This window comes from Carassius auratus, chromosome 23 (genome assembly GCF_003368295.1).
Source record: "Carassius auratus strain Wakin chromosome 23, ASM336829v1, whole genome shotgun sequence".
NCBI lineage: Eukaryota > Metazoa > Chordata > Actinopteri > Cypriniformes > Cyprinidae > Carassius > Carassius auratus.
The window spans coordinates 7,286,307-7,307,437 of record NC_039265.1 but is presented as its reverse complement, the minus strand read 5'-3'; the positions used below and the strand labels follow the sequence as shown (position 1 = coordinate 7,307,437).

The window sequence follows — 21,131 nt, the reverse complement described above, 5'->3', positions numbered from 1 at the left end:
CAAGCTGAATATCGATTTCAATGCGATCCGTTCTTGATGTTCACCACTTTGCTGAATTCCTATTACCTCTCCCCCCTCAAAACAAGGAAGGAAAGAAAAAAAGGAGAAAAAGTTGGCATCCTGAGTGGGATTTGAACCCATCCTTAAATGTAAACACACCCTTTCCTGCAGCGGACAGAAGCGAGAAAAGGCACACATGAGAAAACCACAGAGCTGTACGCTACAGTACCTACAGAATGAGGGCCGTTTTGGTTCTATCAGCTTAATGGGACAAACAGTGCCTTCTGACTTTTTAGCTGTTATCGTTTCTCATGAAATGACAGAGGAACCGTTTTAATTGACCTACAGTTGGCACAAGTCTCCGAAAGGCCAGACTTTCAAGTACAAGGTGCTAAATCGAGCCTTATTTGATTCCATGGGGAGGGGTTTACATATGCCTAAACTTGCATTTGCAGATGCTACACTGCTTCAGAGAACATGCTACATTATTAGACAGATTCAACACACTCGACCTCGCCGCGCAACATTCGTAGCTGCTCATCATCACCGACAGCAGGCGTTTAAGAAGCATGCATCGAGGAAGAATAATTCACACATGCTTTAGGCTATCTCACGTCAGTAGTAATAAGCAGATAGAAATGTTTCTCCCATCGTAATAAGACGATATGACATCTATAGTGAGTTTTCCCTCTACGCAATTTAATAGAAGGAAGAACGCTAATGAAAACTCTGACGTTAGGGGTAGACAACGTCTTCAGATTGCTCTTAAAGAGAAGGAAATGCTGTGGTATTGAAATGCAACGCACACATCTTTCCTGCGGAAAGGTTACACAGAACGAGGCGAATGAGGCCGATCTGACATTCTGTGGAAATGGACAAAGATTTATGCAACTAGCGTCTCCTTCGTTTTCTCCGTGCGCGAGGACACGCCAATGACAATCACAGAACTCAAACCACATCTTTTTCCTTTTCTTTTTTGTTTTAACGAAGGGCTTTTTGCAGAAAGCTTACAGATCTGCTACTGCACATCCGCATTTTGGACTTTTCTGTAGTGGCGACAAGGCAAAAACATGTCGGTCAAAGGGCATTTGACATTTCAGACAGGATACAGGTTCACATTAAACAACACCAAACAAGTCAAAGACATTTGCGATATTCGATCCCAGTCCTGTTGGTGCAATCAACCGTTGTCTGTTAGCCATTTGTACCTTTTTTTCAAATGAAAAATAACCCACTAACATACACCCACACACCCGAGTGCACATAAAGAAAAACCTTTTGGTTGAAAGGTCATTAGTTGGCATTCAAGATTTCTGAAAAGTGCACACATGTTCGGTCCATCACAATATTGCTGCCTTGATAGCAAATGAACAACATGAGCGCTGTGTACTACTTAACAAAACGACCGGCTGAATAGAGGCACAATGTTCATTTCACAACTTGCTATTATGAGTCATACAGATGTCATTGCGATGATTGGCATTTTACACGCGTATCTAAGTGTGGCGTGTCCCACCAGAACTGCACAACACCATACAATATTAAAGACAGATCCACCGAGGAGAACTTTCAGCACAGTACAATGCGTCTAAACGATTATAGCCTAAGACTAATCTGTTAACCACTGTCCCATTAATGCAGCTGACTTACATACAGAGGCCCAGCGAGTTTGGACCAGAAAATAGGAAACTCTACAAACATCCTCGTATTCTTCGCTTTAGAAACGGATGTTTACATATCATAAAACACATCGTATCCTGCAACCACAGTAAACTGGGTCCGTCTTTTTTATATTATTTAGTCTTCTATCAGTAGTAGTACTCACAGCTTTTGGAAAGATATTGTTTTTGTTTAGCTATCATAAGAGAAAAAGAGTTAACAATTACACTGTAAAAATATATGTATGTTTATATACTATATATATAGTTTTTTTGTCGTCTTTTTTTTTCCTTTTAAATACAGAATGAATATATTGTGTAGGTATGGCCATCACGGCAAAGGACTAAAGGCATCTGTAACAATCCCCACTTATGCCACGGTCACATGACCCGAGGGTAGTGTGGTTGCTGAATGGGCGGAGTCGGTAACGAAAGCACAGGTCAGTGGCACTTTGTGCATCGAAGAAATAAAAATCTAGTATAAGGCTACATGGGTATATGTTTGTCTGATACTAGTCGAGTAAGGGCATTGTGGTTCAAGAGTTTCTGTCAGGATGGTTGGTATTCGTCTTCTGTGCTCCGCCGCAAAAATGACCGCCGCTTCCCATGGTCCGACAAAGATAAGTTTAGCAAGAAAGCAAAAATAATCCATTTGCTATTCATTAGGGTTGTTCAGGGGAAACAGTTTTTGGCCACTACTGAGAGCTTGAGGAGGTATAAAGGAAAAAAAGAAAAAACAAACACAAGAGGATCCAGAGGAACGTCTTCCTCCTGTCGAAATGGACAGGGTAAGAGTCAAAGCTGTAGGTTCCACAGTACTGGAATTGCTTTTTTCCCCTCTTTACATTCCTATAGGAAGTAATGCTGGTATAAGGAAAACCTTGATAATCATCATGTTTTATTCTGTAGTCCAAAACATGTTTTTTGTCTTTATTTTATTTTTTTTATATCGCCAAAGTTTCTTCAAGCTACTATGACTTCACAAACACACCGAGACGTTACAAAATAAATATACATTACAACCGTATCACAGTTCATAATTTCATCATAAATATTAAATAAATAATAAATAGAGATGATACTTCTCCTTCAGCTGTGTTGGAAACTCGGGAAAACAAATGCAAATAGAAATAGATATACAGGTAGAGAGAAAGAGAAAGAAAATGTACAAAATTATCAAAACGTTGGTTAAAAATATTTGCACTTAAAAAATGTTTAAAAACTCTACTGTCAAATGAAATGAAGATATAAAAATCAGTTGTACATTTCTTTTTCTCTTTCCAAATATTGATGTGGCAAGTTTCTTGTCACATTTTCATGACCTTTTATAAACAGAAGGGCTGTGGATATTTAAATAGGTGAATTCAAATAAATAATACAGTTAAAATTTAATTATAACAAAATATTAATAAATTACAGCAGTGTCTGGACAAGTTTTGTATAATTTATATAGTTCAGTGACAATCCAACATCTTGTCTGATGTTGAATGGACTGAAATGAAGTGCAACTCATTGTTCATATGTACGAGATTAGACTATGCTGGGTATATATTCCTACAGTGTAAGTACTACAAATAAATGAAAGCAAGCTAATGCTCCTGCCTGTAGCTCTAAAACAAAACAAACCAATAAACAAAAAAAATGGCTGCCAAGATAAAGTAGTGTTTCAACAGGTGAAATTTACAGAGTCAACCGCATGGCACTGATAAGGTTGCACACGCATTTCACTCACTTTGTATGCTAATACACCATTCTCTCATTTCACCACGACCCAAAAACGCTTCGGTTTTCTTCTGGAAAAGAAGGAAAGAGGAGCAAACACTACATATGTCTGTTCTGCTGGGGCTCACGTAGGGATCACTTGTATTTGGAGCGTCACTTTTGTTGTTTTCAGAGGAGCAGCGTCCTCACAAATGAGTAAAAGACTCTCTTTCGCCTAAAGCCAGGGCTGCACATCTTCTGGATGTTCTATTCCCAGCTTCCTCTTCTTCCCAAACTTCCCACTGTTTGAATGTAAAACAACTAAAACTGTAAAGAAAACTATGCTTGTGTCTCTCCTTTCCTCCGTAAATAAAGGATTTGGTTCCGTCTTCGCCTTCCAATCCAGCAGCTTTTGTGGATTTTGGTCCTCACAGTATTATATATTATATACCTCTTTTTGAACTCACAGAATGCTCCCTGGGATGAAGGTTTAGATTGTTGTTCAAAAAACCTGAATGCCCTTTTTGTGTGTCATTTGTATGCTCTTCTCAATGGCTCCACGTTTCTATTTCTATTCCACGCTTCTGCTTCTCATCCTCGTCTTTTGGCTTAGTCAGACCTTAATGCCTTTCACTGCCTTGTTGATGGTCTCCAGAAGGGCCTTGTTCTCTGGGTTTTGGTAGCAGTCCTTATTGGTGTACATGTCGGTCAGGGTGCTCACGTAGCTCTCAAAATTCTGCTCTGTGATTGGCTCCTGCTGCAAAGGTAAACGGAAATGGGAAAGGTGGATTTAAAAAAGGTGTGTCTAATTCATGTAGGAGAGGAAAATTATGGAAGCTGCTGTGTAGGAGTTTGTGTAACTTACCATGTGAGGCAGACGGATGTTGGCCAAACTCCGTATAAGAGCTTGACTGAGTCCAGACAGCTCCATAAACAATGCCTCATTCTGTTCTTCAATCACCTTATTCTCCTGTTCGATGTTTTTCAGGTTCTTTTCCATGGATGTAATCTAAATAAGCAAAGAATTTAATTATTTAAACTTCCTATTCCAAAAAAAACCCCATTGTACTATGATGTTGCTTTTTATGTGGTCTTTTTAGTCTCTCTTCTTTTAGATTGTGTGGATAACCTGTGTTTGAAGGTTGACCATATCTGCCTCCATCTCATTGTTGGATTCATTGAGCTCGCTGATTTCTTTATTGAGTTGCTTGATGTCTTCGTCATTGTCTAACACTGTAAAGAGAAAGAGAAATGTTGTCACATTTAGTGTCTCACAAAATATTACAGAAGTGAGGTTGGATGTAAGATGTAGAATGTCTCACCATCACTGGCTCTGAACTTAGTGCTGAGATACTCTTCTCCAGGGAACTTGGCTTTCTTCTTGTTGAGGGAGGCTCTGGGGCAGCCTGAGAGACTGGGTTCAAACGCAACTGATTAATTATTATACACAAAACATGACAGCACAAGACAGTTTTGAATAAGGTCTTGCTTCTACCTGTATAACCAACCAGCGTTGGTATAACCATCATCTGATGCGCACAAACACAACATATTTTTGTGACATTGCAGCCTGTTTATTATCAAGATAAAATAGTTAAAGTAACTAATAAAAAGTTAATACTTCGTTTTTGAATCTTATGCATTCAGCGAGATGCCTTACTGTACTGATATAGCCGATGTAAAGGATGTTTTTTTTTATTGCTATGCAATATTGTGTTCATATTGTGTATTAATCAAAGGCAATAATGAACGCAATACTAGGTAGCTTGTCAGAGATCTACGGCTCTTATCTATTAAATGCCACTCCATGTTAAAGAGGGTGATGGTGATTTAGCGCTAATCACGGAACCAGATTTACTGACTAGATGCGCATGATCATATTGTTAGATATATCGCCCAGCCCTAAAGACTAGCCTATAATAAATAATATTTCATTATCTAGATCATAGACTGTATATAAAAAAAATGGATGTAGAGTCTGTGATGTCACCCATAGGTATCTGAAGAGCGTTTTGATTGGATTGATTCCCTTTTGCATCCAGCCTCTAGTGGCCAGTTGACGAATTACAGTTTAAGCACTTCCTTGAGCCTACACACTCTCAAATCTTTTTTCACTCTCAAAATGAAATCTTATACAAGCAGCGTTTTTTAGCAATGCAGCAAACATTTTTAAATATTTAAAAAAATACTTTAATGTCTTTAAAGTGTTGATAGATTTTTCTTTCTGCACAAAATCTAGAAAAGATGATGCTGTATTGACTGTGACCTAAGCATGGTGGGTTAAAGGCTAATGATCTCTTCCTGTTTTTTTCTTTTTCTTTTTGAGTAAGGAAAACACTTTCTTCTTCTTCTTCTTCTTCTTATTATTATTAGGCCTATTATAGTCTGGCAATTTTTATAATATATATATATATATATATATATATATATATATATATATATATATATATAAAACATTATTAAGTAGTATTTATTCAACTCATACCAGTTTTAGAACGGTAATAATACAGATGAATGCAGTAACAGATACATTAAAATATTGATTCTCCTCAGAGTAAACACACATTTTTTTTGTGTTTTTTTTTTTTTCAAGCCTCGATCTTGACACTAATATTAAAATTCCCAGTATGAAGTTTCCATGATTTGGCTCCCCATCATTTTATGTTTATTCTTCATATATATATATATATATATATATATATATATATATATATATATATTCTTTTCATGTCTTTCAATATATATATGAAAGACATGAAAAGTACAGATGAGAACAACAATCACAGATACTTTTAGTCAATAGTTTTAGCCAAGCTGTAGTTACCAAAATGTATTTTGGTAGCTATTTTATATGTAGTTTTGAAATTAAAATAATCATTAATTTTTCTCTCTTTAGACCAAATCAATTAAGCTTATGAGAAATTTAAATCAAGGACTGAATTTGGAGAATCTTGAATAAATTATGACAATTGACAATATGACAATGACAAAGTGAAAAAGCAGCAACTTACAAATATATATATAATATACGTTCTGACCCACGTTCATTTTTCACTCACCTGTTCACGTTCACTTAATCCATAACCTACTGTATTTACGTGCGATACTCTACACGATAAACATTTGGACTGTTGTGTGTGTATTTGAGCGCTGAGAACTGATCACGCAGTGTATGTGAGAACTGAGGAAGCAGAGCATGTGTGCGCGAGATAGAGAGCACTTCTATCAGCGTGATTTCGGCCTATCCCTCCTTCACTTACTTTAAGTTAATTGACAACGAATTGTGATTCCCGGGAAAAAAAAGAGACGTCTGGTTACCTTATCCCTACCCCTTCGGGTGCGGAGGCCATTGTTTCAGTTCGCGTTTTATAAGTCTATCCATCCACTGCGGCTGCTATGCTGACTAGATATGCAAACTGCCCTTATCCGATCGCAATCCAATGACAGGGATGGACATTTTGAAAGACAAAAGTCTATAGGAGGCATTTTGAATGTCTGGTAGTCCTCAAATAATATTATAGTCCAGCCTCGTCTAGTTAACAAAAACGCGGCATAATTTCATCATCAGATATTATTTTTAGCTTGTCAACGTTTCGTCTTAGTCAAAGAAAAAATGTTCGTTAACGAATATTTTTCGTTGTCGTCTTCATTAATGAAATTAACACTGATGTTTCCAAACATGTTTTGCACCCAAACTCACTCCACTGGTTGTAAATTTCGAATACATTTGCAAATTCAACATAGCTGTCTAGATTTCAAGTACCTGCGGTGTGTGAGGAAGCTGCCGTTGGCGTGTCCTGATCCGTCACATCCTGGTGTGGGACAGGTTGGGCCTTCTGTCTTAAAGGCCTTCCATGAGAACGGAGACCCATTCAGCAAACCCTCCTTCTGTCGCCTGGCAGCCAATGGGCATCCATACGCACTGCGGTGAGTGGCATACTTCCCACTGATGTGACCTAGGCTGTCACAACCCGGCACTGGGCATCTGTGAGAGAAGGAAAAAGATGAAGATAGAGGGAATAAAACATATGAGTGTGGTTAGAGTTTGTGAGAGCAGAAATATCACCTTGCTACTGACTACAGTCACCATCTGTTTACTCTCTGTTTCACTCGAGTTTATATTCAGTTTTGTTCATATTTAGCTACATACTTTGCCCAACAGTGGCTGTGAATATTACAACATTCAAATAAACTGAAAAAAAAAGACATTTTTACACTTTGGGGTGCTTGAGTGCCGCCATATGCCGGCTGCTCATTGACTGGAGTGGAATCATGTGGATAAAAAGCTTCTACACTTGGCAGTCGCAAAAAAAAAAAACAAGAAGACAAAAACCCACACATTGCACTGCAGATGACTTACTAACAAAAACATGCGCAATATTTCAATACCCCATGAGCCATCTGTGCTGTAATATATTGTTCACAGTTTTTATTTCCCCAGCAGTGTAACTAGGCGTCTTTTGTTTTCTTGCTTTTAGAAGTTGTACAGTGGGATAAAACACACAAGGCCTTTACCCAAAAGAATTTGAACATTACTAGTGCTAGTTGGCCATGCGGGGCTCCATGCACTGACTCATAAGCTCATGTACGAGTGAGTTATTTGGAATGTTGCCAAGCTGATATTTAACAAAGTAGAACGCAAGCAGTATTTTGGGATCACAAGTGGTTCTAGATGGAAATGTTTGATTAAATCACTTCTGTTTGAATAAAGAGAGGTTTTCTAAACTGCTTTACACTGTTGTTAAATGACTGTGTGGTTGGACAAACCTATTATCCAACATTTGATCATTCCATTACAATATCCCGCCTAAATTGTGTCTTTTTTTACCGTACAGTAAGAAAGGGGGAAAAGCCTTGGGCTTTCTATGCAGTACGAACTTTAAGAGCTCGGAGTCCTCCTTGTCGTCCTTGATGGGAGTTGTTTTTATTCCACCTTTCTTGGCCCGTGGACACCCAGACAAACTGAAAATAGAGAGTATGCAGCTCATGATCAGAGGAGCTAGAAACTCAGAACAATAAGGATCCAGCACTACTGACCCAAAGCAATGCAGGAGAAACCAAACTCAAATAGTAATCAAGAAAGATGCAAGCATACACCATATCCCAACCAGGCGAGATGCAACGAGTCTCCAGCAATTCCATGCTGAAAGTGATGATGGAACAAAATCACAGCCAATCAAAACATATTTGATATGTAATATAAGGTAAATTTAGGTAAATTGGGACACTTTTCCTCATTGAGATGGCAAAAAGTGGCCAAATTTCCCTGAATCTCTCAATAGCTATGTGGAGTAGGATAGTTTGAGCCTATGATAATTCAGTGTAGGCAGGGCTACTGAGCACAACATATACAAGACATGAGATTTACCGCTTGATATCGCGTGCCTGGTTAGGAAACAGTGACCTCAGCAAGCTTTTAGAAAAACAGAGACGAAAGAAACTACACAAGATCCGGGCTTTGATTCCTATCTAAAATATTATTCAGTAATGGGGACGAGTAATAAATTAAGTGTGGCATATGCTTGTGTGTCTAACATACAGCTATCACTAAACTTCTCTGTCCTGTTTGTGTATTGGTATGCATGTGGGAGGGATTGTTCAATGGGCCATACCTTCTGTGAGATGCGTAGTTACCAGTGATATGGCCTGAACCATCACATCCTGGAGTTGGACATCTGGGAAAGTGAAGTCAAACGTTAAATGTGTTGGTTTATAATACCTGAAATAAACTTGACCAAGAGCAGGGCCACGGTGGAATTTTAGAATAATGTTAAGTTGAGTCTTAAGTACTGTACTGTTTTCATATCAAGAAAAGAGTTAAAGCAGCATTTAGCAAGAACAAAGGACAAGATCAGAAGTAGAGCAGACATACTTAAGTTCGGCTGAGTGTGCTGCCATGAGGGACCGAAGACTCTTATCAGCGAGAGGACACCCAGACAGGCTAAAAATGTTGAAAAGAAACGAGGGAAAAAGAGAGAAGAAGAAGAAGATAAAGCGAAAGAACCCAGAATGTCCCAAGTCAGTGTAAAAAGCAAAGAGCAGGCGAGAGTTAAGCAAGCGAAAGATAACATGTATGTGATGTCTTGTTTTATTTGATATTTCCCCTTTAAAGGCAAAATAAGCACAGAGCGCTGATCCCCGAACACTGTATACCTGCGATGCGATGCATAGTTTCCGGTGATGTGTCCGCTGCCGTCACAGCCCGGAGTGGGACACCTGCAGGGGACAAACACAAAAGCCTGACTGAGTGAAATGATTCCATTGTGCTGAATATCAATTTGTGCACATAAATGGATGCAAATTAGATGTGACTTACAGCAAGACCTCTTTCTTGTTGTCCTTAGGCTGGAACCTGACCTTAAAGCTGGGGGTTGTGACCTCTCCGGGGTACTTCCTGTCCTCAAGGCTGTCCTGCATCATGTCACAATCCTCAGGGTCAGAAGAGGCGAATGACTGAGTGCTGTGGTCCATCTGTGCGAAGATACAAGAAATATTATGCTGGTTTGTACAACAATAGATAGATCGGGCCTCATTTAAATTAAACAGGAAATGATTGTACCTCTTCTAACTCCTCTTCTCTCTGCCGATTGGGTTTGGTGTAGTCCAGAGGCCCCTCCCACTCTTCTTGTTTGTGGGTGTGTAAAGAGTGGGGTGAGATGCTGCTGTTGCCATGGTGAAAAGATGTGGATGATGATGAAGATGATGAAGACAGATCAGGGGAACGCACTTCAGGGCTGGCACAAGACATGCCCGTTTCTCTCTTTATGGGCTTCTTCATGCTTAAGTCCAAGGTGCCATTCTCATCCACCTCAATTTCCATACTCTACAACAGAAAAAGAAAATAATTTAATTGATAACTGGGTTCGCGATCATGATTTGTAAAGAAAAAGATGAGAACTGATGATTTAAATCTTATTTAACATTTCACAAAATAATCTACAGTACGTAGTACAAAACTCCTTGTCACAATGCTCGGATGTTGTGGGTGGCTGCCAAAGGTGTTGCTCTGCAGCTGCTTAGGGTGTTCGTAAATACAGTGGGTGTTTGTAGGTATTCGTAAATGCATTACTGGTTGTTAGCATGTTGTGGGTAGTTACCTAGGTGTTGCTATGAAGATACTTGGGTGTGTTGTATTTATTTATTTTTTTATCAATTTGCTGTGATTGTTAAGGTGTTGTGGGATTTTCTAGGTTGGTTGTAAACGTGGTGCATGTTTGTAGGTTGTTGTGTGTGTTTGTAAATGAGGTGGGTGTTTGTTGGTGTTTGAAGGGTTTTGTGGGTGTTTGTAAATGCAGTTGATGTTTGTAGGTTGTGGATATTTGTAAATGCAGGGGGTGTTTGTAAATGCGGTGCGTGTTTCTAAGGTGTTGTGAGTGTTTGTTATTGAGGTGAGTTTTTATGGCGGTTTGTAAATGCAGTGTGTGTTTGTAGGGTTTTTGTTGGTGTTTGAAGGGTTTTGTGGGTGTTTGTAAATGCAGTGGATGTTTGTAGGGTTTTTGTCGGTGTTTGAAGGGTTTTGTGGGTGTTTGTAAATGTGGTGGGTGTTTTGTAAATACATTGGGTGCTTGTAGGGTGTTGTGGGTGTTTTTTTTAAATGCAGTGGGTGTTTGTAGGCACTGTAAGGCACTGTAATGCTATTGCTTAGAAATTAAAATTATGAACTTTAAAATAGTACAATTATGAAATCTGATTAAAACAAACAAACAAACACTGAATAAAGCTTAACAACAAAGTACACATTTTGAAGCATTCATTACATACTTTCCTATTGTACGTAGATGGATTATGCATGGATTAGTGCTAAAATAAGCATGTTTACATATTTGTGTGTGAATATGAAGTCGGAGATGTGAACACACAGTAGGCACTGATCCCAGAGCAGTCCCAGTCTGATTAGCGTTGAGACACTAGGTCTTTCTGCCCATTAATCTTCACATTTTATCCCCTTCTGCTAAAAACATGTCAGGAAATCGAAAAAATGATGAAGTAGTCACTCCCTGGGCTGAGGAGAAAGCTTTTTTTTAAAAAATCACAATATCAGGGACAGAGCTTCTCCAATTACAGTATAGATCACAGAGTTCTCAGACGGAAGAGGGGGGTGAGAGGCTGATAAATTGTACTTTTGGGTGTGCAAAGGCACAAGAAAATAAAAGAAAGAAAAAAGGGACAGGAAATTGAGGGAAAGAGAGAGAGATGCCCTCATTTGCATTAACCATGGAATTATTGAATAAAAGAACATGCTGCACCTGGTCCTGCCCTATCTAGGGAGCTCACTATCAACTTAATGCAATAACAACATGAAGAGGAGACAAGGATGAAACGAACGGAGGGACAGATGAAAGGGAGGAGAGATGACGCAATAAGGTCCCAACAGCAGGCAAACGCATTCTCGCTAACGCTACATTCATCTTCTACAAACCCTGCTGAAGATCAATCACACATAGAGATGGACGTTCTTCAGTCGGTGGATGCTAACCATTATAAGCCACGTTTATTAACTATTATACATCTACACGTGGTGTGACGTTGTAGAAGCAATTTTGAAACTGTAGCCTGCTAAGCTACTCATAATTTAAAGTAGATCAGAGTAAATCAGAGCAGCATTCATCTGGCACAATAGAAACAATAAGGATCTTAATTAGAGTGCCAGCATCACACTTGAACAGATACTAAAGTAAATGTAGCTAATAAGACTAGAATTAAGCCTAATTTGAATAAATGAATAAAAAACAGCTACATTAAGCTACATTTTATTTCACTACAAAAGAGATGTAGCATTCTTTACAGAGACTTCTGAGAACACTGTTGATCAAAGACTTAGATCAAAGGATGTTTTTTTTGAGTCAGTTTATTCCAATGAAATGAGAATTAATCCAAATGAACAAAATTGCTCAAATGACTTCCTAATGCTACTTGGGAAAAAAAGTTTCATTATTGCCTTGTGTTTTGTCAAAGCAACCCGATACTTGTATGAAAAATTTGATTGTTAGCTAATACCTGCCACTAAAATTAAAAATTTTCTGTTTAGTTATTAGCATCACTACTTTTTTTTTTTCTTACAACTGCATCGCTTCAGTTCAGAAGGCCTTTATTAACCATGTGGAGCACTTTTTTTTTATGATGGATGGATGCACTTTTTTGGGTTTCAAAATCACGTCCACAGTTAACTGCCATTATAAAGCTTGGAAGACCCAATAAATGTTTTAATATAACTCTGATTGGATTCGTCTGTTTTATGAGATAATGTTCTGTACCTTATCTTGGTGTCTGATGCTGAGGTTCTCTGGTCTCTCCCAGCAGCGTGTGGACAGGTTGAGGATTGCAGTGGCGGCCATGTGAGCAGCTTCGGCATCATGGGAATAATCGTAGCTGCTGGAGGAGCTTTTTCCATAACCACCATGCAAGCTGGGACTTGGGGGGGAGGCCCTGGGGAATGGAGGTTTAGCTATGGGGAAAAGAGAACATTGCTCTAGTTAATAATAATTTTAGTATTATAAATAGTACTTGATCCTTTCATTGAAGTGCACTCTACCAAACTCACTTACTGATAACCTTGATGTACAACAATAAAGAATCTCAAACCTTAGCCGTACTATTCACAAAGCACACCATTTACTTGGATTTCTGCCTGCAAGGAGTGTATTATACATAGCAGTCATACACCATGACTAATCCTGCTCACATTTCAAGGCTTTGGGTGAAGTTTCGCTGGTGTGCATCTTTGGGGCGAGCATGCGCTTGCCGAACACCTGCACGTCGAAGCTTGCATAATCGAAGGACACCTTGGAGTACTTCTCCAGCTCCTTTGCCAGATTAGCGCGCGGTGTGGCGGGTACGAGGCTAGGCCTGTAGCTGCCGTGCGGAGGAATCTCCAACTGCTTCACAAAACACATGGGCCTGCAAAAAATAAGTAGCGCGAGAGAGAGAGAGAGAGAAGGTTCCATCATTTCTTTTCCTCCACAAAAGAATCAATATCCCTGCAGTGAAGAAAAAAGAAGCATAAAAGGATAAGTGTAAGCGAGCATAAAAGATCAAGAGTGAAAGAGTGGGCTGGAATTAGACAGCAGAAGAGAAGTGGAATTGAAATACTGACAATGAGCCAAAGATACAGCGAAAAAGAAAAAGGAAGGAAAAGTCCCACAGATAAATAGCTGGTAAAAGAGTAAATGAGAGAGAGAGAGAGAGTATTTTAAAGCTGGGTGACAGAAGGAGAAGAGGATTAAATAGTGTCTTATCAGCACTGAGCACATTAGAATATCGTATAGCATGGAATTGAAGCCCTAAAACCGACTCCTTTTCCTGAAGAACCATGAGCCCTTGCGGCCCTTTCTCTGTTCTAAAGAAAAACTCTGAAAAGACATTTGCTGTGCTCCAGAAACTAGTGAGCTGCCTACTGAGGCGGCATTTTAATGCATCATAGATGCTCCCGATGTGAACACCGTTTAAAAAATGTAAGCAGCTTCCTAATATGTCACATTTGAACTAAATTCTAAGGCTGCATTGCATGTGTCCTTCACAGAGAAGGCAATCCCAAAAGGAATTGCATTGGTAGATAATGCGAGGAATATTATTCAATGTAATTAAAATGGATTATTTTACTCAATATTTTTATGCTGTGCAGTTCTATGCTTATTAGAATACTGAGCTATTAACTTAGCAACTATATACCAAGACGGTTTACTCATAGTACTATGAATGAGAAAGAGATACGGAGAAATAAGTTCTGCCTTCTAATAAAAGAGCCAATTGCCAATTGATAAAGTAATTGCTTCACTGCCGCTTCGATTAGAAGCTCCAGTTTCCACAAAATCAGACAGTCTCCTGAAACGTACACTTGAGACAGTACATGTGCATTGGCTGGACCATCTTCAAATATGCATTTGACTGAAAAATAATAAGTTTGTGGAATATTTCCTATCAGACTTTGTTGCTAATTCGGAATAAGGTATTTAAAAAATGTTAACTTGGCAAGCAGTTTTTATGATTTTGTAATGTGCCTTATTCAGGTAGGTAGGAACTGGTCTTGCAATCCTGAAATGACCTTCTTTGGTCAAACTCAATTGTGAGTTGGGCTGCAGTGTAGAGAACTGCTCATATAGAACGCTCCAAATGTTGTAGGCGGCTTGCTAGGTTTTGGAAACTAGCTAAAGAATGCTAGCATGTGGGTGTGCGTGTCATTGTGGACTATGACGCTGTGTTCTGTATTTAACATCATTAACGGATTTCAGGCATGAACCAGATGTAGTTCGAAGGAAAACACACACTCACGTTATGATCTGCATGACAATGGCATGTAAAGTATATTACCCTCTGCTTCCTGTCTCTTTATTAGTCAGTGCATCCCATTAGCAGGGGTGGCATGCGGAGCCGTCAAAGGTCTCTCTAGTGACTTCTCATTGTCGACATCTTCCCTTAATGGGCTTTCTCAGTGAACTGACGCTCATTTAAATCAGAATAACACTAATAAGAGAGGACTGCTTATTATTTTCATAATCCGCATTGCTTTGTCTGACCACAGACATGCTTCCTGAAGGAAAGTAATTATTTTTCCAATACTCCATGCCCTGTAAGTCCCATAATTAGCTTATCAGTGGCGTAATTAGACTAGCAGGTTTGAGGCCCGATCCCAGCATGAAATGGCAGGCTGTGCTTTGTTAGAAGGGCAAAGGAAAGGGAGGACCGACATTCCAAAACGCCTGACCAATCGTGCTGCGGTAAGTGAGTTCAGTCCTATGGTGACTGACAGCTGTGCTAACCAACCACAGCAGGTACGTTTGACGGACACATACTGCTGACAAAGAAGCTGAAGGACAGGAGGAGACTGAACAGGGGGTAAGTTTGCTGTTGCTGGGAAAAACAGGAATAAACGCTGATGTTTTCAGTTCCCGGGTTTGTTTTGTTGGGGTTTAGGCCTCACCTGAGAATACGGTCAGAGTTTGGGCTGCCCTTGATGTGCTCGGCCATGGGCTGGGGCAGGTGTTGCTTGTCGTGAGTCTTTGAAAGTTTTTCGGCAGCAGCGATGGGACATCCGGACAAACTGATAGAAGAGGAAACGTGAAAGAATTTGTGAGGAAAATATATGACACTTTTTAAATCAGAGCTTCATTATCGGCATTGATGGTTTCATGAAACATTTCCATTTTTTATAGTAGAAAATGGTTCACCGAAAGGTTCTTTGGGGAATCCAAAAAGGTTCTTCTTTTGCTTCGTTAAAAAAAACACCTTTTGGAACCTTTATATGATTATGTGGACCAAATGTACCAAGAAAGTACATTTAGGGATCTAAGACGTGGTCATCAAAAAAAACATTCTGAAAAAGGAGACGCCGTACCTGCGATGTGTGTTTCGGTTGCTGTTGACATGACCCTGACCAGTGCAGCCTGGTGTTGGGCACTTCAAGACATTCTCGTGCATGGCCAAAACTGAGAACAACCAATCAAAGAACACAAAGGAACATGTCAGCCAATGAATTTACTTCTTGACCCCCAAAAAAACTAATTGTGAACTAAGAGATGAGAGGTTTAGGAAGGGACACAATACTAGATGTTTAAAGTACAGTGTTTTGTCTTTTCAGCTGCAGATTATCACACAATCAAAAGATGTGGCTTTAGTTTGATGTCGACTCACTCTCTGGAGGGATCCGATCTTTGTGTGGGCAGCCTGACAGACTGCGGTGGTGGGGATAGAGTCCTGTCACGTGACCCGTTCCATCACACCCGGGGGTTGGGCATTTGATCTCTCGCTTCTCTGATCTAGAGCTCTCTGTGGGCAGCAAAACACCTGTCAGTCAAATCCTATCTGAAGACATTATCACTTCTGTCAGGACAGAAACGTACAAAAGACGGGCATATTACCACACACATTGTGCACAAACACGCTCTCCGGTTTCATGCACCCTGGAAGTAGTTAAAGTTGCCTCTGGACCCATGAGAAGGCACATTTACGGTGATAATTACAGTCATTATGCGTTTGGGCAGGTGGATGTTTCCATACAGGATTATTATCTTCAGTGAGGGTGCGCTGGGGTTTATTGGACTATTTACTGAAAAATGGAGCTCATTAAACAGATTTTACCATTGGCAAAGCACATCTCCATATTATACAGGAGAAAAGAGTAAATAAGTATGCGGGGTCCGAGGTAAATGAACAAAAGTGCAAGGACAAAGGCAGAAGTGAAAAACAGACGGGAGATAGAAAAAAAAGAAAAAGGAGAGAAAGTGAGAGACATGGAGAGAGAAAGAGCTTGCATGTGCGCTCCAGTGGCTCCTTAATTAAATGTTGAAATGTTAACGAGACATGTACCTCCTAATTAAAACTGGTCGGAGCGTGAGGAGGCCAGTTATAGAGGGGGTGTGGAGCCCTACCGAGCGCTCGGCTGAATCCAGTGCCACACGGACCGGGCACGGTGCCAACCCAAAGCAGAACAACACCACAAACAAAACCAATAAACAAATAAACACGTGCCAAACCAATCTAATTACACACACCCTCTCTCCCCTTCAACTCTCTCACACTCTCTCTCTCTCTCTCTTTCTAAGTGCTTCAGTAATTATAGACTAAGGCTGGAGTTTATCTATGGAAACCAATTCATTTGACCCATTTATACTCTCCAGACTGCTTCCCCCATTATTAATCTTGCAGTTTTTTGCCTGAGCGAGAGCTTGCCATTTTAATCTGCTTTCTGATTAATCATGTGTGGGTGTTTATTTATGGGAATTTGTTGATATTTGAGTACTTGTGTAGGGTGTGTTGAAAAATGCATATGCGCAACGTTTAAAAAGCACTCGGAGTGCATTTATGAAATGGTTTGTGGCATTAGAGTGTGTATACGTTCATTGCTCAGACACAAGCAGGAGGAATTTCTGTACCCAAAATAAGTGTTGTGTACATTTTCACGATGTGATTCTTTAATCAACTGGACTCAACTGAATACAACAATCTAATTCATACACCTCTATTATGCAAATTGTTGCATTAATGCCTTTTTAAAAAAGTCATGAATATACTATGAGAAGTCTATATAGGAACTGTGAAAAATTACAGTTCATACAATTGAAAAAATGACAAATATCTGACCTTTTCCGAAGCAGCTCTTGCGGATATGTTCCATGTGTTTGCCGGAGCGGTCGTCGAGAGGAAAGAAGCGGTGGTGTTCGGGAATGCGGCTGAGCTCACGATGAGCTTTGACCTGTTGGGCTTTCAAAGCAATGGCCTGCTCCAGCAACCCCAAGTTCCCCCGCATGATGTCGAACATCTCAGACTCGTCCGCGACCGTCGACCGTTGAGACAAGCTGTCGTCATCCCCATCGTCATCGTTACCTTCCAAGTCAGCATCCCTCTCTGACTCCTCAGACTGCAGTTCGATGATCACAGGAGATGCTGTGGCAGCTTTACTAAAGCTGTAGCTTTCTGGCAATGTAAGTTTGTGAGAAACATAGTCTTCCCTTACGTGACATCCCTGAGTGGCAGTGACAACCGAAGGGCTGGTTTCTCTCTCCACTTCCTCTTCAGACTTAACTTCCTTGTATGTCCCTTCTCTTTTAATCTCAGATCTCAACACCTCATCATCATCATCATCATCATCATCTTCATCATCGTCATCATCATCTTCTTCTTCTTCGGCGTGTTGTGTCTCCATCTCCTCAGTAAAATACTGATGGTCTGACTCCCTCTGACTCTCAATGTGCATGTCCTCTTCTTCACCTTTCATCACTCCATTCTCTTTAGACATCAGAACTCCTTGGTTCCTTGTTTCCTCTGTTTCATTTCCTTCTTTCTCTTCTTCTTCTGGTTCCCTAAAAGGGCTTTTACCTTGTGTTTCCACTGTGATGGACTGTTGTTGTTGGGGTGACATGGCACCGTGGTTGTTGAGGTGCGTCATTGAGTTGGACACTATGTGCTGATAGTTAGAGAGATCCTCAGAGGATGAGAGCTTGGGCTTCTCTGTGCTGGACGCCTCAATTATGATGCACTCCTCTGTGTGAGAGACACAAATGTTAAAATGTGTCATTGACTAAAGAAATGTTTACATTGTCAGAGGATTGACTCTCAAATTGTACAGTATATATTAGAGCATCAGAAGCAGATTGAATACTGTTTGTACGGACAAGAGTCCAAAGTAAAGCCTAGATATTATAGGTAATGAAAAAATAAAATGTTGTCATTATTTACTCACCCTCATGTCGTCCTAAAACAGTATCTCTTTCTTCTGTGGAACATAAAATAAGTTATTTTGATGTCTAAATGTTTTCTTCCATGTAATAAAAGTGAGTGGGGTCCAATGTTGTATTTCTTTGTATATACAAAAAAATAAATAGACATTTTTCAAAATATCTTCTTTTCTGTTTCACAGAAGAAAGAAGGTATATATTTTCAAGACTTTTTAGATTTTATTCTAAACTGTTTTTGACAACTGCTTTTATACTTTCAGGAAATCTGTAAAAACTCTCAGTTTTTGGTTCTCCACCCCCCCCCCTTTCCTTCAATGTTTAACAGGAATGCACAACAGCTTATTTTCTAACATTTAGTGTCACCTGAGAGAGTTTGGAGCTCCAACATTGACATCAAAGAATAACCCAGATAGGGTGTAATGCTTGTGTGTCAATGTCAATGATGTGACAGTCAACTAGCTGTTCAGTGCAATTCCTCTGAATGAAATTTGCTCTATAAAACAGGTTGTGACTTCTAAAAATGTACAGCAGTCACTTCGGGCACAGAGCGTGTAACAAATCTGTGTATGAATATAACTGCATTTATCACCCAAAACAAGACCGTTAAACATATCCAGATTTGTTTGGCCATTTTTGATCACTCACCTTCATCACCATCCTCCTCCTCTGTATTGGCGGTCACTGTGTTCTGTTTCACTTGCTCCTCTTCAACACGTCCTTGATCACTGGGTTTCTGTTTCACCTGTTCTTCATCCTCCTCCTCTTCTTCCCTCAACTCCGTCTCCTCTCCGCTCCCCTCACTCTCTGCATTGAATCCTTCATCCATCGTCAGCTTTAACGGGTGAGATTTCCTCTTGGAAGCAGTTTGCTCTGACTCTGCTTCCTGTAAGCGCCTCTTTCTGGCCAAAGGGCAACTCAAAGCACTATAAGAGAAGAAGAAAGAGCATTAATTCGAAAATTCGATAAGAAATACAACATTAGCACTACTAGTGTAAAAATAATTAAAACATGCAGATTACACACATGCAAGCCAGGCATGCCATGCTAAACAGTCTATGGAAACTCAGATGTGGAATGGAACAGTGTTGGATATTGACCTGTAGGGGGCAGTGTGCTTGGTAAATTTAGCCTTTATAAATCACAGCCAGTTGACTGGAATACTTAATTATACCACAATAAAATAAGAAACAGAGAGAGAAAGAGATAGAGAGGGAGGGAGGGAGCAAGGGAGGGTGGAATTCAATAAAGCCCTCACCTAGAAAGTCTCGCTATCGGACGGGCAGCGGAGATAGATCTATAAACATGAAGCATCTCAAATGGCTTCCTGAATGTACACACGTGTAAATAAACATAGCTGTAATATCTTTCCAATAATCAATACCCTGCCTAAAGACCTCTATTAGGGAGAGTAATAGAGAGAGATTGTCATTATCGGAGGAAGAGATGAAGACTAAGATGATCTAGTCTACGGGCTAAACAGCGTTTGGGATCAGGAAAGGCTATGTGGCCACAGAGGGAGGTGAATCAGGGGCTACGGAGCACCACACGGGCATGTCATCTGTCGTACCTTCTGTGTCGGGCATATTTGCCACTGATATGGCCTGAGCCATTGCATCCTGGAGTAGGGCAGCTGAACAGATAGAGGGGGTCAAATTAGAGATGCTTTATAGCTTTCGTTATTTCGTGGTGCTTGTGTGCTAAATAGTTCATCAGGAGCCGCATTTCCACAGCCGGGACAAGACAAACAAACATAGATTTTTACATTTAGCAAAACAATTGTTTCATCAATACGATGGAGCTGCGATTGATTTTTGTTTGCTGTGGCGGCTCTTCTTTCGTTTCATGAAATACCTTCCGTCTTTCGCAGAAATCCCTAATATTTTGTACATTTGCTTCATTGGAATTCTCGTTTATTACCAGCAAAGAGGGTTGAGATTTCAACTTGTGTTCACATGCATTTTAATATATGGATAATATAATGTCTAATATTAACTACTAACATAATATCGATCTTGTATGTACTATATAGAAAAACACACAAGATCAATGATAGAATATTATGGCTAACAAATCCAATTATATACATAACATATCACGTCTTGAAGTATTTATTATTCTGTTCTGCTGCAGTATGAATGCATATTTTGAGGTTGTTTTTTTTAAGCTGTTTAAGATCTGTGAGCAGCTTCATTGACCCTGATGGCTAGTGAGTGTTTCGATTCTGTTATAAATTCCACTCTTGTAAACTACATAGCGCACTTGAATGTGAGAAGCTGAGAATATGAGGGTTTAATATCCCTCACGCACAGATTTTGTGTTCTTGGGTCTATTGGAACTAGGAGACACTGGCCATCTGAAATAAATGCTTGATCAGGCAAAGAAAAAGCATGGTCTCCATACATGTAGATTTCTGTTGTTGTCAGTAAATTTGTTGATGATAAGAACTGTTGAAAATGAGTTTGGTTGTTACATTAAAATGGGTTTTGTTTGTAAAGTGGCGTGCATTGCAAACCAAAGCATGATCAAACGTGGATTTGAAAAATAAAGAAAGAATTGCTGCCGAGGAACAAAATGGCATATTTAACTTTACAGAACTAATTTG

General features: G+C 39.7%; 1 protein-coding gene across 5 annotated transcripts in view; it reads right to left on the bottom strand.

Annotated features, from left to right (window-relative positions):
- Positions 1–1,168: 1,168 nt before the first annotated feature.
- Positions 1,169–21,131, bottom strand: part of myt1b (myelin transcription factor 1b) — a 39,519-nt gene continuing 19,556 nt past the window's right edge. The window contains exons 5-24 of one of the 5 annotated variants that reach the window (XM_026199493.1): positions 20,097–20,159; positions 19,175–19,452; positions 18,535–18,567; positions 17,436–18,335; positions 15,987–16,121; positions 15,691–15,781; positions 15,277–15,396; positions 13,042–13,256; positions 12,614–12,804; positions 9,919–10,182; positions 9,676–9,830; positions 9,513–9,575; positions 9,232–9,300; positions 8,972–9,034; positions 8,238–8,321; positions 7,123–7,344; positions 4,682–4,773; positions 4,489–4,592; positions 4,225–4,368; positions 3,973–4,116 (exon numbers count right to left, since the gene is read on the bottom strand). In XM_026199493.1, the coding sequence (XP_026055278.1) occupies positions 3,973–4,116; positions 4,225–4,368; positions 4,489–4,592; positions 4,682–4,773; positions 7,123–7,344; positions 8,238–8,321; positions 8,972–9,034; positions 9,232–9,300; positions 9,513–9,575; positions 9,676–9,830; positions 9,919–10,182; positions 12,614–12,804; positions 13,042–13,256; positions 15,277–15,396; positions 15,691–15,781; positions 15,987–16,121; positions 17,436–18,335; positions 18,535–18,567; positions 19,175–19,452; positions 20,097–20,159 (3,430 nt within the window). Of the gene's footprint in view, positions 4,117–4,224; positions 4,369–4,488; positions 4,593–4,681; positions 4,774–7,122; positions 7,345–8,237; positions 8,322–8,971; positions 9,035–9,231; positions 9,301–9,512; positions 9,576–9,675; positions 9,831–9,918; positions 10,183–12,613; positions 12,805–13,041; positions 13,257–15,276; positions 15,397–15,690; positions 15,782–15,986; positions 16,122–17,435; positions 18,336–18,534; positions 18,568–19,174; positions 19,453–20,096; positions 20,160–21,131 lie in introns of all 5 variants that reach the window. The other 4 variants (XM_026199496.1, XM_026199495.1, XM_026199494.1 and 1 more) reach the window with 4 other exon arrangements.